Source organism: Ctenocephalides felis, unplaced genomic scaffold (genome assembly GCF_003426905.1).
Source record: "Ctenocephalides felis isolate EL2017-DRISC unplaced genomic scaffold, ASM342690v1 CF-g0.4_SCAFFOLD_01604, whole genome shotgun sequence".
In the NCBI taxonomy this organism is placed as follows: domain Eukaryota; kingdom Metazoa; phylum Arthropoda; class Insecta; order Siphonaptera; family Pulicidae; genus Ctenocephalides; species Ctenocephalides felis.
The window spans coordinates 9159577-9181343 of record NW_020537758.1 but is presented as its reverse complement, the minus strand read 5'-3'; the positions used below and the strand labels follow the sequence as shown (position 1 = coordinate 9181343).

Genomic DNA, 21767 nt, shown 5'->3' with positions numbered 1-21767 from the left:
ATACAGACTGCTTTATAAATAATATCGGATAAGAAAAGAGTTCTCAAAGCATCTTTCAATTAATTTCAATTAATATGAAAAACAAGCATAAAATATATTATTATTGAGAAATATTATTATTGTATGCATAAAAAGTAGCATGTAATAAAAACTTTGTCATTAATTGTAAACTCTGTTCAAAAAATAAATTATAAATAATATCTTCTTACTTATTTCTATTCAAATTATAGTTTTATTAAAGATTACAAACAATATTGAGTCGAAATAAAGATTTTAAAAATTATTTGACTGCTTTAAATTCAAAATTCAGAAAAACTTAATGCATTTATATTTTAAGAATCTTAAATACTCGAAATAATGATAAAAATGGATTACCGTTTAAAAATAATTAATAAATGCTCACGAATTATTTCAATGAAATTATTGTTTCAAATAAAACTCAAAGTTCTTTATTGCTTTAAGTCATTTATAGGACATTCAGTTAATTTTGAAAATCATCTAAGTCAATTCAAACTTTAAAAACAATATTATCGTATGAAATTTACACAAAATTTCATATTCATAATAAATTTAAATTAATTAAGACTAATAAAATTAAAAATTAGAATGTCGCATAATGTAAAAACATTTTTTAATTTATTCAAATGAAAATCATTAAATATCTTGAAACAAGAAATATATGACTTAGACCACTTTCATAATTATGGGCATATATATATATATATATATATATATATATATATATATACATAAGTTAAATATTGAATATTTAAGACACTATAGGCACAACAGATATGGTACGATAAATGCCTGTATATATTTCCAGAAATATATCCTTTGACTCGCTTTGTATAAAACATGCTTTGCACTTACATTGTTCGATATCCTCTATAGCAGCTCCCAGAACACAAATCCAATGCACGAACCACCTCTGAAGCATCTGCCAGAAATCTTAAGTACTCGACACAAAATCACTACTTTAGAACCACTACATAACTTTAGTCTTTTACAAGTCTATTCGACCTGTTGCAATTGTCCGAGTAAAGTCTTTACACAATATAGGACACACGACTTACTTAGAGACTTTCGTGAATTTAGAATTCGATAATAAAAAGATATGTGTTGGAAGTACTCAAATATAAATTATACATTTTACAATTGCATATATATAAATAAAGGATACATTGGCGCTGTAAATGAATTAATAACCTATAAAAGCACATATATAAATTATACAAATTCACAATTGCATGTATATAATTAAAGGATACTTTGGCGCTGTAAATGAACTGTTTACTTATAAAATTGACTCAAAATGAAGGCCCTGAAAGAGATACTTATCAAACTATTCAATGTACTTCCACACACATACACTTTTTGGATTTTAATTAACGTTTCACGATAAATTTATTATATCAAAATGATCTACTAAATTAATTACACGTTTTAACGCATAAATTAATTAAAACTAATCAAGGATTTAATTAAAAAAACGTTAATTAACGCGACAGCATGTTAATTCACGGAAATCTGTTTGACAATTGAACAATTTGAAGTTATCAACATGTGTTAAAATGGCTGCCGTCACTCGTACAACTTAAAGCGCGAAATTCAAATTTGAAATTTAAACTTTGTGAAATATTTCGAATTAAACTGAGATTTTTAATATTGCCTATAACCTAAGTTGGATATAAATCACACGTTGAGACAATAAAATTTAAAATCGGTTCAGTTGTTTAGGCGTCTATTTAAGACAAACGTCGCGATATGTTTTCTCTTTAATTTCAACTGAGCTATTTTTACTCTCGTAATCTCGTTGAATGCAAGTAAAATAAAACAAATGTTTATTAAAGGAATATTCAATATACATTTACTTATACACACACATATATATATATATATATATATACTAGCAAACCCGACGAATTCCGTTTCGCCACCAGATGGTTTCGTCTTTGAAGGAATTTTTTGTTTGTTTTATATTTGAAAAGGAAAAATTTGATTTTATTACACAACAGTAATGAATTTATTTTGATTACAAAAATGAAGTGTTATTTAGTTGAACTTCTCTAAGTAAATGAAAGTGAATCCGCAAATTATCCGTTTCATTGAAGTGCTCTTTGATAAACCACATTTTTTGTTTTTTGGTCTGACGTTAACACAAACAAAGCGGGATGGTTTTCCAACTCGTGAACAGGCAACGTATAACTGCCCATGTGAAAAACAATGATTTTCTAAATAATATATTTGAAATTTATCCCGCAAACACTAAGCGATTGGCCTTGCGACTTGTTATTGCGAACTGGAAATTGCAATCGTTTGAAGTCAAACGGAAGACCAGTCGGAATAATTGGTATGTCACCAAATCGCCAGCAATTTTTGATTGAATAGTGAAATTCGGTGCGTGTACATAATTATTCTTTGCGGCAAGAATTGCTCGTTGACTTAACCAAGCATAATTCTGTTAATTCTTACTAATGTCATTACTCAAATTTTCAATTACGGTGCGTGAAGTTCCAGCAATTTGCATTAAGACACGGTGCCATGCACTACTAATTTTTTCTAGCTATAAACCTTGCTGAGCCCGAGAACATTCCAACGAATGCAAAATTGTCGAAATCGGTTCGTGCGTTCTGGAGTTATTCGTCAGAAAGGAAAACCCGACTTATTTTTATATATTTGTAGATAGATATATATATATATATATATATATATATATATATATATATATATAGTGTAGAGTTTCAAACAAGAATCCAAAAGTATTACTTTTGGATTCTTGTTCGAAACTCTACACAATGTACGCAAATCCAAGACTCTACCATTTAATATATATATATATATATATATATATATATATATATATATGTATATACAGACAGGTTGCAAATTTTAACACCACAAAATATCTATTATTCCACATATCGATATAATTTAAATTTACTGAATTAAATCAATTTCTTCTCAAGTTCGTCGCTCTTTTTTCAACAATAATAATAAGTTGATTATATTACACTATCCACATTTGAATACAATCAATACCGTTCGGAATACGAAATGAGGTTTTATGAACCGACGGAATTTAAATTTTGTATTTTGAAATATACAAATAGGTACTTTAATCGAAATTCTAAAAAGGTACGAGATTTATTTACACATTCCTTGGCGTAAATTCTAGTAATAGATAAAACTACGGTTTGTCTAGAAATAGACAAAAAATAATAAACTTTTTGCTGGAATCGATTTTCAAGAAATCTTACCTCTTCAAGGTATCATATAAAATGCTAAATAATAAATCTTGGAGATTTCATAATACATAAGTATAAAGTTGCTTATACGATTTCTCGATTTGCTCATCTCATACTACTTGGAATTAAATTATTATAAACAATTTGCAATTGCATATTCAACTGACTGCATTTGGTTTTCGACACTCCTATTACAATTCAAAGGAACAATTGTGTTTAAACAAAATCAATATCAGATTACGATTATAAAGGATTATTTCATTAAGTTACAATTCGATTGTTCTTATAATTATATAAATGGTTTCATAATATAAATATTAGTTATACAGACTATATATATATATATATATATATATTTATATTTAGTCAAATATATATATATATATTATATATATATATATATATATATTTATAATAAATATTTTTATCAAGAATTTCATAATAACATAAATATTTATTAATCGTAATTTAAAATTATTTATTTAATTTATATAATTATATATCAACAAAATGTGAAATTCTTAATAATAAATTTTATATATACATATATTATTTTTGTAAAAAAATTTTTAACAAAGTTTATAAAATTTCCAAAGACATAGATCTATGGTTTTTTTTAACAAAGTTTATACATTTTTCACAGACATATATCCACGTTTTTTTTTAACAAAGTTTGCAAAATTTTCACAGACATAAATCCAAGTTTTTTTAACAAAGATAAAACTTTCAAAGATCCATGATTTTTTTTGACAAAGTTAATAAAATTTTCAAAAATATATATCCGTGATTTTGGTAACAATGTTTATAAAATTTTCAAATATCCATGGTTTTTTTAACAAAGTTTATAAAATTTTCAATGATATATATCCATGTTTTTTAACAAAATTTGTAAAATACCGAAACGTTTTTTCGTTTAATATTATACTATTTTTTTTTTTAATTTTAATTAAATTATAATTACAATATTTGATAATTTGATATATATATATATAATATATATATATATATATATATATATATATCAAATTATCAAATATTGTAATTATAATTTAATTAAAATTATAATTAATATATGTACGATTCAGAAGAAGAGTTAATTAAATTTTTAATATTATATTATTATCACAATAGTCACAACAAGATCAATGAATTTTATAAATTATTCAGTACAAAATAAATTAAATATTTTAACAATTAAATATGATTATAAACAAATCAAAATTATATATAACTTACTTCATATAAAAATCACTATCACATAAAATCTTTTAAATAGTTTAAACTAAAATTAATTTTATCAAAAATTTTGACCCAGGATTTGGAACTTGTATTGCATTTGTGACAATCTAAATGATTTATTAAAAGTTACTTAAGTTATAAAAATTACTTAAATTCCACGAAACTTTATATTTCTTTATATTTTCTTTTTTTTATATTTTCAATAAGAAATTGGTTCATAAGAAATCAAAATAATAGCGTCCAAAAAAATAATATTGAAATTGAAAAATAACTACTTAAGCAATAATTTTTTTTTCGGACAAGATGAATAAATTTTCCTATTTTTCTCTTCAATTTTTAATTAAAAACTTATACTTGTTAATTAGTCTTATATTTTCTATCATAATCTAGAAAATTGCAATTTTCGTGGAATTTTGCGTGCACTTGCCATGATTTATTTTTAATTTATTTCCTGGGCAATAATTTTTAGTATTAATAATTCAATTATATTTATCACTACATTGTAGTTACATTTAAATAATTGGCTTAGTAAACAGTAAGCCTTATTATTTGTCAAAGTGTTTTAATATTTTTTAGTAACACAAATATTATTTCTCACTTATTCTTTTCACAATATGTTTTTTCGAGCTTTCATGTATCCTTTTATATCCTGCCAGGATAAATAGCTGGTCTTGCAAATTCAGGAGAAACAGTAACAATTACTGGAGCATTTCTTATGGCTTCATCGAAACTCATCGGAAAGTTTCGATGGGTTTTAGATTTTTGTTTTTCTGTTTGTTCTTCGGAAGAAGTCTAAGAAATTAAAAAATAAAAAAAAAACTCTAAGTATAGGTACAAAAATTGCTAGTCAATATTGGCCTGGACAATATTTAATAATAAATTAATTAATTATAATTTCTTTACCTTAACACTTTCAGCAACCGGTTCAACGGATCGTTCATATTTTTTCATTTGCCAAAATGGATTTGTGATTTCTTTAGAACTGAAAAATAATTGTGACTTTAATATTCCCAATATTTAAATGAATAATTTTCATATTTTTGAACAGAAATAATAATATATGAATTTAATACGTTTATTTTCATACGTCATTTTTATGAAACTGTGAAATATTTAATCAATGAAAAACTGTGTATAAAAATATAACATTTCAAAGTTATAATTTGATATTTTGCTAAAATACTCTCAATATATCATAGTTATAAATGAGAACATTGAAATTTATATATTTATAAATTTTCTTAATAAAATAATATAAATTCTGATTTCATCGACAGATTAAATGTTTTCTTAAATATTAAATAAGACAGCTATTTAATCGCTATGTAAACAAATTATGTGCTATTATATTACATTATGGTCTGAGCTCATAATTGTACTATTTATTATTTAAATTTTATTAAAATTTGCTCGTCGACGGCTTTTCCTAAAATGCATTTGACCTGGAACGACGCGTCAAATCAGGTTGAAGTCACAGCCGATCTCAAAAAGCCGGACTTTTTAAAATCCATTTTTTTCATAACTAGAAATATCTTTAGTTAAAAATTTAGATAAAAAATCATTACTTATACTTTGATGTACAAGATATGACAGTTTTCGCACGATTTATTGTAATTTTTCGTGTATAATTCACATATTTGCAGCAACATGTTCAAGAAAATCTTCTATCATGGTAATATAATTATTTCTTTATACTTAACAAAGCGACAAAGTCTGAATTTTGCTAAAATACTCTTAATATATCATAGTTTTAAATGAGAACATCGGAATTTATATATTTCAAAAATTTCTTAATAAAATAATATAAATTCGGATTTCATCGACATGTTAAATGTTTTCTTAAATATTACATTAGACAGTTATTTAATTGCTTTCTGAAAATATTCGGCGTTACTATATTACTTAATGATTTGAGTTCATAATTGCATTATTTATTATTCGCTAAAAAAATTTAATTCTACTAAAATTTGCTCGTTTCTCGGGCGGTTTTCCCTAAAATGCATTTGACCTGGACCGACGCGTCAAATCAGGTTAAAGATGCAACGGAGCATTTTGAAAACGCCGGACTTTTTAAAATGCTTTTTTCTCATAATTAGCAATTTTTTAGTTGAAAATTTAGATATGACAGTTTTTTAGACGGTTTATTGTTATTCCTTATGTAAAATTTTATGTATATGTATTCACATATTTACTACGACTTTGAATTCGATGTTTCATTTTTCTTTAGCATTTAATAGAAAATTCGGGACATTTTTTTGGTTTTTGTTAAATAACTCACAAATATCATATGAAAGCGCCCTTTTTCAGTCAGAAACTAGATAAAATTTACTACGATACCATGCAAACAGTTATATACACTCCGATATAAAAGTTTGGAATAAATCGACATTAAATTCGATCTTTCATATTCTTTAGGATTTAATAGAAATTTCGGGACATTTTTTTGGTTTTTGTCAAATTACTCATAAATATCAGGGGAAAGCACTCCTTTTCAGTTAGGTAGGGATAAATTTGATAAAATTTACTACGATTCCATACCAACAGTTATATAACCTCCGATATAAACGTTTGGAATAAATCGACATTGAATTCGATCTTACATATTCTTTAGGATTTAATTGAAAATTTGGGACATTTTTGTGGTTTTTGCCAAATAACTCACAAATAATATATATATTAATATATATATTTATATATATATATATATATATATATATATATTAAAATAAATAAATTAATAAATATTTACTCTATTATTTCTGAGTGGCCTCCTTCGCAATAAGATGCCAAAGTACTTATTGTACAAGGATTTGTACAACACATGAAGGCAACTCCTCTCTGATGATTTCTTGAATAGGAACCTAGGCTTAAACTTGAACCTGAAAAAAATATAATAATTGTAGACAATTAACTTTAATATATATATATTTATTTACCTGTATGTCCATAACTTTGTCCATTATATCTCCCCGAACAAATCTTTTTTAGGGCATCCGCCAATTTGGAGCCACAATAGTGGCTCCTAGTTTCGGGTCTGGATGACACCAAAAGGGCCGAACCCAAAATAATTAATAATACTGCTAAGGATTTGTTAGCCGACATTTTGACTAATCTGAAATTTACAACAAATTTGTAATAAATAAATTTTGTTTAAACCGGTTACTATGGCAATCGATAAACCGTAAGATCAAAAATTTCAATTGATTTTTTAAGGGGCACAACTAGTGTAACCGCCTTAAAAAAAGGTGATTTTTGGAAATTTATATTAAAAAAACTACTTCATCAATCATTTCAAAATTTTAGAAATATATTTATACATGTTTTAAGAATACATAATAAAATTTTTGAAGAAAAAAATTAAATATTTTTCAAGTTATCATCGATCTCCAACGGCGCGACACAAAAAGGCCCTTTACTGCAGCAGTGATTCCGGCCTTCTACGTGGATGAAATTTAAAAAAAAAAATGTTCATTAAACTAGATAATATTGTCTGTAAAATGAACTACGATAAAGAAAAAAATCAAAAGATTGACAATATGACGGCGTTTTTAAAAAAAAGTCGAATTTTACCCAAAATTTTGGTCGTTTTTGGACTGCCAAAATTCGATTTTTGATTCGATCGAAAAATCGATAGTTCATTTTACGGAGAACTATATATAGAACATGTAAAAAAAATTCGATAGTGATCGGATCATTTGTTTTTGAGTAATCGCTGCAGCAAATTCGGAAAATGCTGTTTCGAGAAAAACGCGTTTGAAGATTAAATGATCGTTATACTATATACTAGATATACACTCTTTAAATGACTGTGACTCAAAAACTATTTAAGATATCGATTTAAAATTTTGGTATGTTATTTTTATAGGTATAATCTATCGAAATATGGAAAAATTTAAAATTTGATTTTTTGAAAATTTTACACTATATGTGCCCCACTATTTTCTAAAATGAATATATATATATATATATATATATATATATATATATAATATGTCCATATTTTTATTATTATCCCAATACAAAATTTGTTGCTACTCAGATTGCAAAATTTAATCATTTGTTGACCTCTCAAAGAATTTGCAATCGATACTTTATTTTATTTATGCACTTGGAGTTCATAAATAAAAGTGCCAATGTGCATTATACTTCGATAGATTATTTGTTATTAAAAACAACACGTTATAAACAAATGGAGGTTCATCATCTCTAAAATTAGAAATAATACGACGAACCTAAATATATATATATATATATATATATATATATATATATATAAGTTATTGGCCGTCTATTGACCCCCAAAAACTTTTCCTTTGACCTCAAATTTCATATCGAATTTTTCCAATCAGACATATTTTTTTAACCATGAGATATCCAATTTCGATAATCTATCTCCTAATTAGCAATCAATGTCTACTAATTATGATTACGTAATAGAACTATATTTTCAATTAAAATTATTAATAGATAAAACGATGGCTTTCTCTCTCTCGATTTATGCAACATGGTACAATTTTGATTTGTAGACTTTCAGGAAGATAAGTAAATCATCAGTCTGGTGATGATTTTGGATAAGTAGGTCAAGGAGATTTATTCCAAAAGATACGATCAGTGGTTTAATGTAAATGAACTTATTATATGATTGTGATTCGAATTTATGACCCACATGTAATCGATAGATTAAGACTAATGTCATACGAATCAGGGAATTAGTCATTCGTCTACCTTTTTAGTTGATTTAGTATTAACCCTCGGCAAAATGCTTGTACCCGGCATATTACAACATATATTTTAATGAACAAATTTAAGAAGAATGTTGAAATATATAACAATAAGACCTGAAAGTTTCGTTTCAGTTAAATATTTATTTCCTTCCCTAAAAATTCCTCAAAAAACGCGATATTTCTTCGGCTTCCCTCTTAAGGGGGTATTCTAGTGTAGAGCGATGTATTTTAGGCCATTTTTAAAGTGTCGTAAAAGAAAGCAAAGAATGTTTTTACTATCCATTTTTTTACCACTTGTTTATTAATATTATTAAAATACAAAACAAAAATTAAAAAATAAAATAGTTGAAAATTGTAAAAAATGGCAGCTGATGAAGTCGGTGGTCTCAAAATATTGGCACCTCAGTCTTGACATGATTTCAGCCCTCCTAGCCATCGGAAATGCAAAAAATAAAAAAATTATTAATCTACAATGATGTCGCAATCACCCGAACTAGCGATGAGTAAATAGATTTTTTTTTACAAATTTCCGACTGTTTGAAAAAAAGTGTTTTTTTTACTGTTTTTTTGAGTTTCTCGAATTTTTTAAAAATAGTAAAAATTGCAATTTGGAGATAAATAATAGTTTGGGCTATAGATAGGTCTATAAACAAGACTCTCTGAACATTTCAAGTGAATCGGTCGATTAAAACTCGAGAAATCGTGCCAACAGTACTGAAAAAGTCTGTTTTGAGAAAAACGCATTTAAAGTTTTGCGTGAAGCCAAACCAGTATGGAGACCGAGTCAGTAAAATGCCTATATCTCCGAAAATAATTCAAATTTTCAAAAACCTTCTCGTACCCATATTCTTAGATAGTTAAACTTTGAAAATATGATTTGAAAATCGATTTTTTTGAATTTCTACACTAGAATACCCCCTTAAACCGGTACGAGTAAGGAATTTTTAACTAAACAAATTCATCTAATCATTTAATTTTGCCTAAAATTTTTACATTATCATGAGTAGGGAACAAATATTAAAATCGAATTATTCTATAAAAGGCTTTTACAACTGAGTAAAAAAATCGTCAAAAAGTTATTATTAATAAAACTTGGTGTGAGACGTAGTTTTCTTTAAAACAATCTTTGATTTAATAGTTTTTTTAGCAACTAGTTTGATAATAATTATCTAGCATATTTTTTCTCTTGATTTTTTTTTTTTCATATTTTTAACTTCCCGTAGGGTAAGTTATAGTAATCGCAAAAAAATCGATAATGAAAATTTTTATATATCTTTACGTTTCAGAGATTTCTGAATATTTTATATACCTTAGAAAAAATGGATGTATGTGTGTGTGTGTGTGCGGATACAAATTTTCGTCGACGATTTCGGGAACACGGATTAACCGATTTGAATAATTAAAAAAATATTCGATTTCTATTGATAAAGAGACGTGCTGATTACTTTTTGGGGATTGTTTTGAAAAAATGTTCAAATTTTGCAAAATATTTCCAAGTATAAAAAAATCAAAATTTTCAAAAAGGTTAACTTTTTTCAAAAATTTAAATATCTGAAAAATCGAGTTCTAAAAGAAACTTGAATCTTTTGTAAAAATTTTAATTGTTAGTACGAGAAGTTCCAACAATTTGTCTTAAGGCACGATGCCAGGCATCGCTAATTTTATTTAATTTATTTTAATATTAATTTTTATTGGATTGCTGCCCCAAAAGCGTTTCGTCTTGTATATTTATATATATATATATATATATATATATATATATCAATAAAAAAAATTTTTTTTAAAAAAAGTCCTAGCTTTCATTCACCATTGTTTCATGTTCTACTATTTGATAACCCTAATAATAAAAATAGATAAAATAATAATAGAAATTCACTCGTATAAATAACACTAAATTTTTTCACTATGGTTAAAACCTAGTAAATAATAAAGATAGAAAATAAATAAATAAAAAGTCCAAAAACATAATTAAGCCCAATTTTTCCCAAATATTTTAGAGTAAGGAATAATAATCAAATAAAAATAGACAAAATGAAGTGTAATCTTTGTTCTGTTTTTTTTTTTAATTTTTTGTATTGGATCTTTTCGGTTCACTTAGAGTTCCTTAAGTCGTACCACAAAAACAAAGAAATTCTATTTTGGGTGACTTTAAGAATTAGAAGACTGGAAGACTTTGAGAAAATAGAAAAAATTGGTAAGTAAGCTTTTTGTAAAGTTTCCACATATTAATATTTTTTACTTTTTATTTATCAGTTATAAGTCATTTATTACAAGACTTTGATTCTGAATTTTGTTCATTACTGATACTGATGATGTTTTATATTCATTACTTTGTATATCTTTTTTAGACATTTGTTTAGTTAAATACTGATTACTTATACCGGTCCAATAAAGAGTGCTCCATAAATACAATTAAATAACTGACTAAATGCCTGGTTCCGAAAGTACATTTTTGATAAAAGTAAAAACACCTATATTAGTAAAAAAAATCATTAATGGTTAGTCAGAGGGGTACGACTTAGGCTTATTTATATATATATATATATATATAAATTTCCTAAAATTTCCAATAAAAATTGGTCACGAAAATGTCAGACTACTGGGCTTTGTAATATAAACTATATATAATAATATATATATATATATATATATATATATATATATATATAAATAAGTTATGTATATTTATTATCTTACATGTTTTTCAATAATCTTATTCCAACAATCAACGAACGAACTAAATCACTAATTACAATTATATTACACTAAAATGTTCTTCTTTTCGGAACCACATTTAATATTAAAATTAAACTTTCAAATATCGAATATTTATATATGATTCAAACAGAAAGAGATCCGGGACGGTTATGAGAAATGTCGATTGAAAAAATGTGCATTTATAAAAATAAATCGAAAAACAATTTTTGTGATAAACGCGGTATCTTACATATAATTTGCAACCGATATAAATGAGTAATGGGTAACGTGGATATATATTGATATATATATCCTCTTTATATATATATATATATTGATTGTTTCTTTTCCGAACAGTAAATCCAATAATAAAAAACAATTTGTTTTTTGAAGATGTTTAATACGACGTTTCGGAACTAGGTACGTTCCATCATCAGGTTTATTCTGTCAAATACAATGTTTTTTAAAATACTGATTAACATTAATTAACAATGGTCAATACAGATTAATTAGAAAAAAATTTTGTTATAAAGGAATGGATTATGTACCGGATAGATAGTAATAAGACTTAACTAAAAAAGGTTTTATATAAAATTGAGAAGCAAAAATTATTTACCTGTAATAATTTATATATCCATATCACTAATATTTTTTTGTTAAAAACACTCGATTTTTTTGGAAGATATTTGTAGATGTTACGACTACACAAGACTTAAACACACTGATATGGATTTCTATCTGCCAGATGTAAAGGACAAAGCACGGAACTCTTGGCAAAAATGATTTTTTATGGCTCTTGTTTGGTAATTTACGAAAAAAGGAAAAATATTGCTTTAGTAAATGTTGAGTATATATATATATATATATATATATATATATATACATACATACATGAACATGTATATGCACACCTACATACTCATACATACATATGCACATATCTATATATTAATGTATCCACAATTATACACATGAACACATATGCAAGTGTATGTGTATAGTGTATACCCAAAAACATACATATAAGCATATATATGGATGTACATATATTATAACATATATACATGTATATATATACACATATTCAAAAACTATTAGGATTAATTATTTTTAATCAGGTTTAAAAAATTTAAATATGAGTCATGAATGATATTGTGATCTGATCTTTTATTAACACTTTTTGACGAATTCAAAAAGATTAAACTGCTTTCAGAAAAAAGTCTTTTAAAAGTACAATCCTCTCTATATAAAATATTGGGTTCAAAGGTGAAATTATGTGAGTTTTCGATGGAATGCTGAACAAGAGTACTTTGGAAATTTCGGCTTTTATGATGAGTGACGCTTAATTCATGTTGTCTCATTCTCTTATGAATGTACTGTGATGTTTGGCCAATGTATTGTTTTTGACAATTTTTGCAAGGGATGGAATAAACTATGTTAGTATTGAATTTAGGAGGGGTGGTGGATTTAATTTTTGAAAACATTTCTTTAAAAGAATATAGAGCTGTTCCTGAAATGAAAATATTTTCTTCTTTGAGTAATTTGGCAAAATAATCAAATAAGCCTTCAATGTAAGGCATGCTGTGAAAAGTTGGTTTAATATTGTTGTCTTGGAATAACTTGGAGATGGATTGATAATTGTTACTTTTATGATAGGAAAGTCTTTTATTGGTAATGGAATTGATGAGGGTGAGGGGATATCCGTTTTCTAATAAAGTTTTAGTTACTAATGTTGTGTTTTGGGTATGAAAAGAGAGTGAGACAACATGATTGCGTGGTCTATCAAAGAAATGATTGTATTGACTTTATAATTTTTGGGACAATATGACGCGTAATGAAGGTATCTCCCGGACCATGTAGTTTTTCTGTACCAATTTGTGCAAATAATGTTGTCAATTTTGTGTACAGTCACGTCTAAAAAGTTTAATTTGTTGTCGATTTGTGTTTCATGTGTGAACTGAATGCTCTTATTGTAATTGTTAAAGGTATCGATTATTATATCTGATTGTTCTTTGTCTATTATAAAAGAAGTGTCATCTACATATCTAACGTAAAATATATTTGGAAATTTAATGTGGAGAAAACGGAAATTTCAAGGGTTTGTAAAACTAGGTCTATGATGCCAGGGGATAATGGGCAACCCATAGCAGTACCTTTGATTTGTAGATAAAAATTATTGAAACAATTAAAATAAGAGCAATTCAGGACAGTGTTAATGATGTGTTTGAAAGTGGTTATGGGCAAGTCGGTGTAGTTACAAATAGTGGGCCAGCGTTTTTCAATTGAATCAAGTATTAAATCATGGGGAACACATGTGAAAAGGTTAATTACATCAAGGCTTAGAAAAATTTGATCGTCCGTAATGTTTCGGTCTTTGATTAGATCCACAAATTGGTAAGAGTTCTTTACATAGTGAGGAGAGGAAATTGTGACATTTTTTAAAATATTAGCAATGTGTTTAGCGATATTATAGAATGGGGAGCCAACGTAGGATACAATGGGTCTAAAGGAGCATTCAGGTTTGTGGACTTTGGGGAGACAATACATTTTTGGGGAAATAGGATGTTGTACTTTTAAATTATAGGCAAATTTGTCAGAAATGAATTTTTTATTTTTTAATTCATTAATTAATTTAATTGATTGTCTAGAAAACTGTTGTGTTGGATCATTTGTAATGATTTTGTAAGTAGTATCATCTTTTAGCATTCGTAATGTAGTGTTAGTATAAAATTCTTTGTCAAGAATTACCGTCATATTGCCTTTATCTGCTGGACAAACAATTATATTATTAGATTTAATGAATAATTTGGTCTCCGCTATATCTTTGTGTAGTCTTTTAAGATGAATATGTTGGAAACTCTTATCAACTTTTTTTAATTGTTTAACTAGTTTTTCACATAGTTTTGAATTTGATGTTGATATATATGTTTAATTTGAGTTTAGTGTTCGGGCGTAACATCAATAAAACTCATACTATTTTTATTGATGTTACGCCCGAATGTTGGACTCAAATTAAACATGTATATATATATATATATATATATATACATAATATTTCTCAACATTTACTAAAGCAATATTTTTCCTTTTTTCGTAAATTACCAAACAAGAGCCATAAAAAATCATTTTTGCCAAGAGTTCCGTGCTTTGTCCTTTACATCTGGCAGACAGAAATCCATATCAGTGTGTTTAAGCTTGTGTAGTCGTAACATCTACAAATATCTTCCAAAAAAAATCGAGTGTTTTTAACAAAAAAATATTAGTGATATGGATATATAAATTACAGGTAAATAATTTTTGCTTCTCAATTTTATATAAAACCTTTTTTAGTTAAGTCTTATTACTATCTATCCGGTACATAATCCATTCCTTTATAACAAAATTTTTTTCTAATTAATCTGTATTGACCATTGTTAATTAATGTTAATCAGTATTTTAAAAAACATTGTATTTGACAGAATAAACCTGATGATGGAACGTACCTAGTTCCGAAACGTCGTATTAAACATCTTCAAAAAACAAATTGTTTTTTATTATTGGATTTACTGTTCGGAAAAGAAACAATCAATATATTGAAAAAATCCAGGACTTATCTATTGAATATATATATATATATATATATATATATATATATATATATATATAAAGAGTTGTATTTGTGCAATTAAATAATTTTTCTTTCTCTTTTACTATATATTAAAATTATCGTTAATAGTTTATACCAAGTATACATATAGTTAGATATATAATTATAAAAAACAAAGATTTTATACAGGCATTCACCCAGCTATTAAAAAAGAAATTGAGTAATTCGTAAAAAATTGTGAATTCTCCAACTTTTTGAGACCCAGTTCGATTTTTTTAGTGCATAAAACACTCAAATAATTTAAAAAACAACCAGATTTTTTTTACATTCACATTCTTTTCTTTTTTTGTCACAACTTGCTTGTCAGTAGAGTCCTTTCCTGTTTTGTAATTCAGTCATATCCGACCAGTGTCATATCCGACCGGAGTCATATCCGACCGGAGTCATATCCGACCGGAGTCATATCCGACCGGAGTCATATCCGGAGTCATATCCGACTGGAGTCATATCCGACCGGAGTCATATCCGACCGGAGTCATATCTGACCGGTGTCATATCCGACCGGAGTCATATCCGGCCGAAGTTATATCCGACCGGAGTCATATCCGGCGTCATATCCGACCGGTGTCATATCCGACCGGAGTTATATCCGACCGGAGTCATATCCGGAGTCATATCCGGCCGAAGTTATATCCGACCGGAGTCATATCCGACCGGAGTCATATCCGGCGTCATATCCGACCGGTGTCATATCCGACCGGAGTCATATCCGGCCGGAGTTATATCCGACCGGAGTCATATCCGACCGGAGTTATATCCGACCGGAGTCATATCCGGAGTCATATCCGACTGGAGTTATATCCGACCGGAGTCATATCCGACCGGAGTCATATCCGGCCGGAGTTATATCCGACCGGAGTCATATCCGACCGGAGTCATATCCGGCGTCATATCCGACCGGTGTCATATCCGACCGGAGTCATATCCGACCGGAGTCATATCCGACCGGAGTCATATCCGACCGGAGTCATATCCGACCGGAGTCATATCCGGCCGAAGTTATATCCGACCGGAGTCATATCCGACCGGAGTCATATCCGGCGTCATATCCAACCGGTGTCATATCCGACCGGAGTCATATCCGACCGGAGTCATATCCGGAGTCATATCCGACCGGTGTCATATCCGACCGGAGTCATATCCGGCCGGAGTTATATCCGACCGGAGTCATATCCGAACGGATTCCTATCCGGAGTTATATCCGTCCGGAGTCATATCCGACCGGAGTTATATCCGACCGGAGTCATATCCGACCGGAGTCATATCCGGAGTCATATCCGACCGGAGTTATATCCGACCGGAGTCATATCCGACCGGAGTCATATCCGGCCGGAGTTATATCCGACCGGAGTCATATCCGACCGGAGTCATATCCGGCGTCATATCCAACCGGTGTCATATCCGACCGGAGTCATATCCGACCGGAGTCATATCCGGAGTCATATCCGACCGGAGTTATATCCGACCGGAGTCATATCCGGAGTCATATCTGACCGGTGTCATATCCGACCGGAGTCATATCCGGCCGGAGTTATATCCGACCGGAGTCATATCCGACCGGAGTTATATCCGACCGGAGTCATATCCGGAGTCATATCCGGCCGAAGTTATATCCGACCGGAGTCATATCCGACCGGAGTCATATCCGGCGTCATATCCGACCGGTGTCATATCCGACCGGAGTCATATCCGGCCGGAGTTATATCCGACCGGAGTCATATCCGACCGGAGTTATATCCGACCGGAGTCATATCCGGAGTCATATCCGACTGGAGTTATATCCGACCGGAGTCATATCCGACCGGAGTCATATCCGGAGTCATATCCGACCGGAGTTATATCCGACCGGAGTCATATCCGACCGGAGTCATATCCGGCCGGAGTTATATCCGACCGGAGTCATATCCGACCGGAGTCATATCCGGCGTCATATCCAACCGGTGTCATATCCGACCGGAGTCATATCCGACCGGAGTCATATCCGGAGTCATATCCGACCGGAGTTATATCCGACCGGAGTCATATCCGACCGGAGTCATATCCGGCCGGAGTTATATCCGACCGGAGTCATATCCGAACGGAGTCATATCCGGCGTCATATCCAACCGGTGTCATATCCGACCGGAGTCATATCCGACCGGAGTCATATCCGGAGTCATATCCGACCGGTGTCATATCCGACCGGAGTCATATCCGGCCGGAGTTATATCCGACCGGAGTCATATCCGACCGGAGTTATATCCGACCGGAGTCATATCCGGAGTCATATCCGACTGGAGTTATATCCGACCGGAGTCATATCCGACCGGAGTCATATCCGGAGTCATATCCGACCGGAGTTATATCCGACCGGAGTCATATCCGGCCGGAGTTATATCCGACCGGAGTCATATCCGACCGGAGTCATATCCGGCGTCATATCCAACCGGTGTCATATCCGACCGGAGTCATATCCGACCGGAGTCATATCCGGAGTCATATCCGACCGGAGTTATATCCGACCGGAGTCATATCCGACCGGAGTCATATCCGGCCGGAGTTATATCCGACCAGAGTCATATCCGACCGGAGTCATATCCGGCGTCATATCCAACCGGTGTCATATCCGACCGGAGTCATATCCGACCGGAGTCATATCCGGAGTCATATCCGACCGGTGTCATATCCGACCGGAGTCATATCCGGCCGGAGTTATATCCGACCGGAGTCATATCCGACCGGAGTTATATCCGACCGGAGTCATATCCGGAGTCATATCCGACTGGAGTTATATCCGACCGGAGTCATATCCGACCGGAGTCATATCCGGAGTCATATCCGACCGGAGTTATATCCGACCGGAGTCATATCCGGCCGGAGTTATATCCGACCGGAGTCATATCCGACCGGAGTCATATCCGGCGTCATATCCAACCGGTGTCATATCCGACCGGAGTCATATCCGACCGGAGTCATATCCGGAGTCATATCCGACCGGAGTTATATCCGACCGGAGTCATATCCGACCGGAGTCATATCCGGCCGGAGTTATATCCGACCGGAGTCATATCCGACCGGAGTCATATCCGGCGTCATATCCAACCGGTGTCATATCCGACCGGAGTCATATCCGACCGGAGTCATATCCGGAGTCATATCCGACCGGAGTTATATCCGACCGGAGTCATATCCGACCGGAGTCATATCCGGCCGGAGTTATATCCGACCGGAGTCATATCCGACCGGAGTCATATCCGGCGTCATATCCAACCGGTGTCATATCCGACCGGAGTCATATCCGACCGGAGTCATATCCGGAGTCATATCCGACCGGTGTCATATCCGACCGGAGTCATATCCGGCCGGAGTTATATCCGACCGGAGTCATATCCGACCGGAGTTATATCCGACCGGAGTCATATCCGGAGTCATATCCGACTGGAGTTATATCCGACCGGAGTCATATCCGACCGGAGTCATATCCGGAGTCATATCCGACCGGAGTTATATCCGACCGGAGTCATATCCGACCGGAGTCATATCCGGCCGGAGTTATATCCGACCGGAGTCATATCCGACCGGAGTCATATCCGGCGTCATATCCAACCGGTGTCATATCCGACCGGAGTCATATCCGACCGGAGTCATATCCGGAGTCATATCCGACCGGAGTTATATCCGACCGGAGTCATATCCGACCGGAGTCATATCCGGCCGGAGTTATATCCGACCGGAGTCATATCCGACCGGAGTCATATCCGGCGTCATATCCAACCGGTGTCATATCCGACCGGAGTCATATCCGACCGGAGTCATATCCGGAGTCATATCCGACCGGAGTTATATCCGACCGGAGTCATATCCGACCGGAGTCATATCCGGCCGGAGTTATATCCGACCGGAGTCATATCCGACCGGAGTCATATCCGGCGTCATATCCGACCGGTGTCATATCCGACCGGAGTCATATCCGGCCGGAGTTATATCCGACCGGAGTCATATCCGACCGGAGTTATATCCGACCGGAGTTATATCCGATCGGAGTCATATCCGGAGTCATATCCGACCGGTGTTATATCCGACCGGAGTTATATCCGACCGGAGTCATATCCGACCGGAGTTATATCCGACCGGAGTTATATCCGATCGGAGTTATATCCGACCGGAGTCATATCCGGAGTCATATCCGACTGGAGTTATATCCGACCGGAGTCATATCCGGAGTCATATCTGACCGGTGTCATATCCGACCGGAGTCATATCCGGCCGGAGTTATATCCGACCGGAGTCATATCCGACCGGAGTTATATCCGACCGGAGTCATATCCGGAGTCATATCCGACTGGAGTTATATCCGACCGGAGTCATATCCGACCGGAGTCATATCCGGAGTCATATCCGACCGGAGTTATATCCGACCGGAGTCATATCCGACCGGAGTCATATCCGGCCGGAGTTATATCCGACCGGAGTCATATCCGACCGGAGTCATATCCGGCGTCATATCCAACCGGTGTCATATCCGACCGGAGTCATATCCGACCGGAGTCATATCCGGAGTCATATCCGACCGGAGTTATATCCGACCGGAGTCATATCCGACCGGAGTCATATCCGGCCGGAGTTATATCCGACCGGAGTCATATCCGACCGGAGTCATATCCGGCGTCATATCCAACCGGTGTCATATCCGACCGGAGTCATATCCGACCGGAGTCATATCCGGAGTCATATCCGACCGGAGTTATATCCGACCGGAGTCATATCCGACCGGAGTCATATCCGGCCGGAGTTATATCCGACCGGAGTCATATCCGACCGGAGTCATATCCGGCGTCATATCCAACCGGTGTCATATCCGACCGGAGTCATATCCGACCGGAGTCATATCCGGAGTCATATCCGACCGGTGTCATATCCGACCGGAGTCATATCCGGCCGGAGTTATATCCGACCGGAGTCATATCCGACCGGAGTTATATCCGACCGGAGTCATATCCGGAGTCATATCCGACTGGAGTTATATCCGACCGGAGTCATATCCGACCGGAGTCATATCCGGAGTCATATCCGACCGGAGTTATATCCGACCGGAGTCATATCCGACCGGAGTCATATCCGGCCGGAGTTATATCCGACCGGAGTCATATCCGACCGGAGTCATATCCGGCGTCATATCCAACCGGTGTCATATCCGACCGGAGTCATATCCGACCGGAGTCATATCCGGAGTCATATCCGACCGGAGTTATATCCGACCGGAGTCATATCCGACCGGAGTCATATCCGGCCGGAGTTATATCCGACCGGAGTCATATCCGACCGGAGTCATATCCGGCGTCATATCCAACCGGTGTCATATCCGACCGGAGTCATATCCGACCGGAGTCATATCCGGAGTCATATCCGACCGGTGTCATATCCGACCGGAGTCATATCCGGCCGGAGTTATATCCGACCGGAGTCATATCCGACCGGAGTTATATCCGACCGGAGTCATATCCGGAGTCATATCCGACCGGAGTTATATCCGACCGGAGTCATATCCGACCGGAGTCATATCCGGAGTCATATCCGACCGGAGTTATATCCGACCGGAGTCATATCCGACCGGAGTCATATCCGACCGGAGTCATATCCGGCCGGAGTTATATCCGACCGGAGTCATATCCGACCGGAGTCATATCCGGCGTCATATCCAACCGGTGTCATATCCGACCGGAGTCATATCCGACAGTTCATTTACAATTTTGTGTAAATTAGGCAACTATTTTTTTTTAAATTGAATTCGAAATGAAATGACGGAGATAAATTGATTTATGATTTACATTTGATTTGCTCAGATTTAACAAGATAGCAAAAATAATGAAAGTTACAATATTTATAATGATCTATTTGAAAACATTTAATATTCCTCGAATATTTCATTACGGTACGGGAAGTTCCAGCAATTCACCTGAAAGTACGATACCATACACCACGAGTTTATGTTAAAGTTATTTTACTAATAATTCTGGTTCTTGTCTATTCAATCATAAACATTTGATACTGTTTATAAAGACTATATAAAGAAATAGCTAATAAATTAATTGACCTTATTACGGTTTAGTGATAGTTTCGTAAATAATTCACTAGAATTTCGTTCAAAACAAATATATTAAATTGCTAATGTAATTTTCTAAGAATTCGCAATTGAAGATTTTAATGTAGACAAAATATGTTTATCTTATAATA

The 21767-nt window shown here is 32.9% G+C and overlaps 1 protein-coding gene across 1 annotated transcript; it reads right to left on the bottom strand.

Moving 5' to 3' along the window:
* Positions 1 to 5129: 5129 nt before the first annotated feature.
* Positions 5130 to 7589, bottom strand: LOC113373318 (insulin-like growth factor I). The gene is made up of 4 exons (XM_026613626.1): positions 7424 to 7589; positions 7237 to 7366; positions 5391 to 5469; positions 5130 to 5279 (listed from the first exon to the last, which is right to left on the bottom strand). Exons 1-4 carry the CDS (start codon positions 7587 to 7589, stop codon positions 5130 to 5132), a joined length of 525 nt encoding a protein of 174 aa, XP_026469411.1.
* Positions 7590 to 21767: the final 14178 nt, after the last annotated feature.